Genomic DNA, 6115 nt, shown 5'->3' on the forward strand with positions numbered 1-6115 from the left:
GTTCCAGGAATAAGCTCTGCAATGTTCATACCTGAATTATGATCAGTTTGATCCATGAATGGGTCTCATTTTGCTGATTTTTCTTTGGAAACCTACTAATTGAGCTTGAATCAGCTCTGACTTTTATTCTTCTTTTTCAAATGAGATAATGGTCGGCCACAATTAACTCAAGGGCCGTGGAAACCATACAAGGCATCAATTATGACTACCAAATGGTACTGTCTGGTTGTTGGGTTGGGCTAATTCAGCTTGCTGGTGGTGCAAGAGGCACCTGCTCGGGAGACACCTCTGCTCCTGAATAAACATTATTGATATGGCAAAGCTTGTTTTCAAATCCCCACACTCTGGCAGCTTTAACATCGTCCTGCATCATTAATCTTGAGAATTCTTCATGGTCATACTGCAGCTTAGCTTTTCCCCCGAACTCCACTGGAAGGTTCTCAACATCAAAATACAACCGCATGAGCTCCACGCTGTCTTTGTTATTTGGGTAGACGAATTTCACCTTCTGGAATGTTTTCTGATCCAGGAAGTATTTGATAACCTGCACAGACAAAATGTGAGCAGCTCAATGAACTGATAGAAATTGGAATATCTTATCAAAAAAGGCAGCAAGGAAAACCACCCAGGCTATCTGGATTAGTTAGAACTAGGCCATTCAATCAGATTACTTAATAACTTGATGGTTTCTCAGTCACTCCCGGGTTTGTCCATTGAAATGACTAGGTTGATCCGGATTCTTAAAGACTACTTCGTATTTGTAACACCTATGTACCCTTAAAAAAAAAACAGAATTAATTGTGGGGTGAATTGGGGGCCCAAACCTTCCAAAAAGCTTCAAAAATCCTTGGGGGGTTGTAGAGAAATGCTACAGCAAGCCTCTCAGGATAATGGTTTTGTAAAATGTGTGCAGAATCCCTGGCTGTTTTGATGGGAACACTGGCGCTCAATGACCATCCGGTGAAGTCTATCAACCATGACATCTGTTCTTGATCCTCAGGAAGGTTAAGGATAGCATTCTCTAGCAGATACACTAGATGTCGGATGTGGCCATCTGATGATGATGTATTCTGGAAAAAAAAAAAATGCAAAAGAGATTATTTTTCAAAAACCACTAGAACTGATGCAAAACCTGAAATGGAAACTGAGTACAAAACCTGCATTCCTGGTCTCATTATAAGAACAGTCCTCCCATGTCGATCATGAAAGTTTGCTGTGGACACTTTCCCTGTCTCACCTTCTTTTTCCACTTCATGCTGATAATTAAACAGGTCCGTAAGTCCAATATTCATAACTTAACCTCAAGCTAGAAAGTCCAACAAATTTTGTTACAGAGAGTTACTCCACTATATAGCAAGTAGATCCTATATAATAAACATTCTCTTCACTTGCAAGAATGTTTAACAAACAACATAGATATAAGTATGGGTGGTATTTGATATGTACTAGACTGGAGTAAAATTTGCCGGACTTACCCAACGGATCTCCTCAGGCTTATAAGTTGACCTCCAGTTCAGTGTTTCTTCCAGCATTTTCTTAGACTTTTCCAGGTTCCAGTTCCGAGCTTCTAAATATCTTTTCAGGCATGCATCAGTACAGTATTGTAGACTACGGTCTGATAGTGGACCAATGGCAATTCGGACCTCTTTAACCTGCTCACAGAATAAAGATTTGCTATATTTTAGAACTAACCACATTACCATCTTGTTTAACATCAGTGAATTTTGATATCATGTTTGCTTCATGAAAAGCATAAAAAATTGCTTTAAAAAGGACTGATCTACTTATTTGATTAAAACTTCTCGTGGACCAAAAACTGTGGAAATGATTCAGAATATAGTTCTAGCAATATTCTCTCAGCAATGCATTGCCATTTCCCCTGTAGCTTATAAACCATTTGATGGACTCTTTAATTTTATGTTTACCAATGGTATGGAACCTCAGTTGAGTTATTAGGTCAATAAATGAGGACTCAAGGATCAAATTGAAGTATTTGTCCATAAAAAAGGTAATGAAGGCTTCTAAAGCCATATCCTGCGATTTGTAAATTGTAATGAAAAAACAAATAAACATGTCTGCCTATCTTCTAAGTCTATAATCCTCTGTTTACCATAGCGTCTTTGTGTGAAGAATCATTCTCCTGATGATGCAAGTTCTTTCTCCGAAACATGGTGACAGGGTTCCCAACCTTAAATTGAGCCTGACCCAAAGGCGGTAAAATTCACGTTAGACTTAAAATAGATCTTTTGAAAGTTTCTATCAATTCAAACCAAATGATCAACAGGTTAATAGAGTCAACTGTATAAACACAGTACTGAATGCATTGGAGCAAAGTTCATATATGAATCAACAAAAATACTCTAGGACGAGTGGCATTTGTTAGAAATACTAATATTCGTCTGCAGCAAAGTCCAAAGATATTCAAACACATGATCTTCAGATTAACAGATGGTTCTATGCCAAACATCACATTTGATATGGTCTCTTCAAGCAGTTCCAGAATTGGCAAGCAGAGAGACTAATTTACAGAAAGCAAGTTTTAGAAACTGGATAAGAGGGAAACATATAGAATGGTGTGGTTAGTTTCTTTTAGAGCATGAAGATCAAAAGAACCTTCATATTGGGAATTGAATGTTTCTTTCTTCGGAATTATCTTCGTGGGCAAATCCTGCTCAGTTTTCTAAACATTCAACCAATATTGACGAATAACTACAGACTTTACTCTTTCTTTCTTCTGAGTAGCCTCTCAATCAACAACAACAAGATCCTTTCTAAATTTTGCATATAGAGTTGGGAAAAAAAAAGGAGGTATGTGATCAGGAAAACTCAGGGAAACACCAAAAGCTCATCAAGATCATTGTCGTTTTAATTTATCATTCCTCAGAAGACCAAATTCATGATTTGTATGTTTAAACCCGATGAGAGTTACAAAAGTCTTCTGAAAAAGGTCACCAAGGAGGCAAGGACCTCTCAGCGAACAACTAACGGTCACGTCTTGGATATTCGACCTCTATGTTAAAGCCTAACGACTGAAAATAAAGTCGAAGAGGGAGAATTAATGGTGAAATTAAGATAGTTCTGAGAAAAGAAAGACAACACATGAGGAAACATTTCTGTTCTCTGCTGGGAGAGCGAACCTATGTGAACATACCTGCTGCTGCTGAAGCAGAAGGAACAGAGTTCGAAAGCTTTTTCTCTGTTTCTCGTTTTTCTCCCCCGCAAGGTATGAAGAAGAGGGAGAGAGAGAGAAGGTGAGTTGACTGAAACCAGAAAGCAGAAATCAGAATTAGTGTGGAGTGGGAGTGGGTGGAGGCTGGAGCCCGGAGGGTGGTGGCCTTATATGCATATAGAGTGGAGAGAGAGAGAGAAAATAAACGTGTCTAATGTTGACTCCAAAACGTACAATCGTACATGATATAAGGATCTTAACCGTCAGGTATTGGGTACACGTACATATAATTTGCTTTCGACTTTCAAGGGCTGATGAGGGACGATTCATCAATGAGCTGAGCTCACTTCCATGGGCTGAGGCCCATGAGCCCATGGGCTGCTGTCAATTTTCAGCCCTCTCATTTTCAAAGCAACCATTGAAATGCCAAAACAAAATTACATAAATTAAAAAAGAAAAATAAAGTTGAAATGTCAACATTCAACAATGATAATGATGGGATTTCCGTGGTCCTCAACTTTATTTATTAAATATTCTTGTCCTTTTGCTTTTTTTTTTTGTCAAATCTTTCTAGAAAGTAGTGTCTACGTACTTCCATACGGTGTTACACAATCTTCACAATACAAAGTAGTGTGGTATCACGGTGCCAGATGCTCTCTCTCCCCTTGTATTTAACTGCTAATTACTTATTAGCATGGTTTAAAGTAATCGATGGGCCAATACGTATTGTGTCGATGGCTTATTGATACGTCTATCGGGTCAGTTATTGATTTAGAAGGTAGTTGGGCCTTAAACCAACTTCTTTGAATCGATTTTGAAAAAAAAAAAGTAAAATCTAAAAAAACTACTGATATAGCATGATAAGCTTTTATTGATGTATCAGGTATATCAATGTTTTAAACTTTGTTTATTAGTAAAAAAAAATGTTCACTTTTCTTATGTAGTAGTGGGCCGGTGGGCCTCATCATAGAATGCTCCTTTTTACATCAACTTTACAGTCATATCCTACCGTGTATTAGGAATATCTCTCCATGAATAATAAATATAAGTATGAATTTGTGATGCAGGCCCTTGCCAAAAGGTAGTAAAGATGAATCGATAATTTTTCCGTTTTCGAAAGAAGATGAAGTAACTTTGATTTGAGATTGAGAGTTGAGACTTTGAGCCTTGTCAAAATGAAATTGATGACTACACTACTAGAAACGGGGAGATATTCCTCATATGCGGTTCGATTATCTGTGCAGAGTTTTTGCTTATAGGAGATCTCACCTCTCCCTAACCCTTGTTGCAAGTTGCAACGATATTTGATCCTTAAATCTCCACTACAACTAGTCAAAGAATTTACCAAACCGCCATCAATCAGAAAATCTACAAAAGATGAAAGCATGGAAGTGACAACCCTTTTTTTTTTTTTTTTAGAAAATTGAATTATACACCAAATATATGCTTAAGTTAATGCATTAAAATATAGTTTCTAGAAAAATACATAAAGAATATGTTTTGATTGAAATACATAACAATCTCCAATAACTTAGGATTTGGACCTGATGCTTGCTAAGCAATCATAATAATTTAAAATTGTGATCATATAATGCATCCAAGTCGGTTACTTACCTTGGGAAGGAACTATGAAATTTATACAAAGTCATATTCTTGTCATTTTATAGACTATATTGAATTTAACATTTTTTTTTATGATTATGTTATTAGAAATTGGTTTTATAAAATAATAGAAGGCATGTGAAAAGAATTATGGAAGATCATGTAGACAAGCGCATTAATTAAAATTTTAGTCGCAGATCAATATCAGAAAAAAAGTGACATCATACAAGAATTTCTCTTAGATGACAAAAAACTTTTAAGTTAGCTACCTAACCATTCACAGATAACTCAATTACAAGTTAGATTACCTAAAAGTATAGAACTCACTCTAATTTACTAGAAATGTAGCATCAGTTTTATTGAATCATACATGAAGGTACAATATTTTTTATATTTTTTCACAAAATCCAAACAATCCTTAAAATAATAGTTATCCAGTGAAAAAAGAAAAAGACAAACCCTTAAAAGCCAAACATAGGCTATTCAAATTAATTACTTTCACTCAATTTTCTGTCAAACCAAACACAACCAAAAGTTACCTTCTTCCTTAGATATCTATTTGTAGGCTGTTGGGCCGAGAGACCTGTGCCAAACACAATATAGAGCAATCTTGGTAGGAAAAGATTTATCCATAAGCATTAGTTCTCGTTCGAATTGGAGTGAAAATAGGAATGCTGTGTGGTTTCATTTCTACCGGTTAATTGGATGATTAACTGCTCAACCCGTAAAAACCATCATTTAACCAATACCCGAAAAGGCCACTGCTTCCCAGTTTTCACGGTCCGACCATCCGGTCTAGGCCGACTCTTACAACATTGTTTCCAAGCTTTCTTCCTTTACATATTTGGTGTATGGTCGTCGAAAAGTTAAAATCAACTGCAGGCTGAAAGTCCCGTAATGGCAAATGGCAACTACAGATGTAAGTTGCGATGGGCCGGCCAATCTGTTGGGCTACGCTCGTGTTTTCCATTTTGGGCTGGATTTGGACTTAAAATCCATCATCATCCAATATTTCTTTTGAATGGTTTTTTTTTTTTTTTTGGGTATTAATCACTGCCTAACACCCTCATAGGGTCAATACTCTTTAAGTTAACAATACAGTATTACATCAACAGCTCCTTTCTTACGAAAATGATAATAATGAGAATCGAAATCGCACCACCGCTGGGACAATTCATTCAATGCATGTCAAATTATCGTTAACTTGTGTTGTCATCTTTGTAGTTAGTCAGATTGCGAAGGGTTTCCATTTTGTTTCTAGCCAAAATGGACCAAAATGGGAAAAATGTTCCCAATGTAATAGGCTAGTAGGGCCTTTAAGTTGGTTTGGCCCTTCTTGACTTG

At 36.7% G+C, this 6115-nt stretch overlaps 1 protein-coding gene across 1 annotated transcript; it reads right to left on the reverse strand.

Annotated features, from left to right (window-relative positions):
* Position 1: 1 nt before the first annotated feature.
* LOC148850897 (uncharacterized) lies at positions 2-3312 on the reverse strand. The gene is made up of 6 exons (XM_088943370.1): positions 3152-3312; positions 2111-2200; positions 1476-1652; positions 1158-1256; positions 825-1070; positions 2-544 (listed from the first exon to the last, which is right to left on the reverse strand). Exons 2-6 carry the CDS (start codon positions 2168-2170, stop codon positions 245-247), a joined length of 882 nt encoding a protein of 293 aa, XP_088799496.1. The 5' UTR covers positions 2171-2200; positions 3152-3312; the 3' UTR covers positions 2-244.
* Positions 3313-6115: the final 2803 nt, after the last annotated feature.

This window comes from Nelumbo lutea, chromosome 5, assembly GCF_056320005.1.
Source record: "Nelumbo lutea isolate HS-2025 chromosome 5, American lotus-T2T, whole genome shotgun sequence".
NCBI lineage: Eukaryota > Viridiplantae > Streptophyta > Magnoliopsida > Proteales > Nelumbonaceae > Nelumbo > Nelumbo lutea.

Bases quoted from the DNA above. Each gene is read 5' to 3' on its own strand.
- LOC148850897 (XM_088943370.1), bottom strand. From the start codon at position 2,170: ATGTTTCGGAGAAAGAACTTGCATCATCAGGAGAATGATTCTTCACAC. The intron at 1,071-1,157 runs GTTTTGTACTCA...TTTTTTTTCCAG, and splicing joins TAATGAGACCAGGAATGCAG to AATACATCATCATCAGATGG. The intron at 545-824 runs GTTTGGGCCCCC...TTGTCTGTGCAG, and splicing joins TTTTTGAAGCTTTTTGGAAG to GTTATCAAATACTTCCTGGA.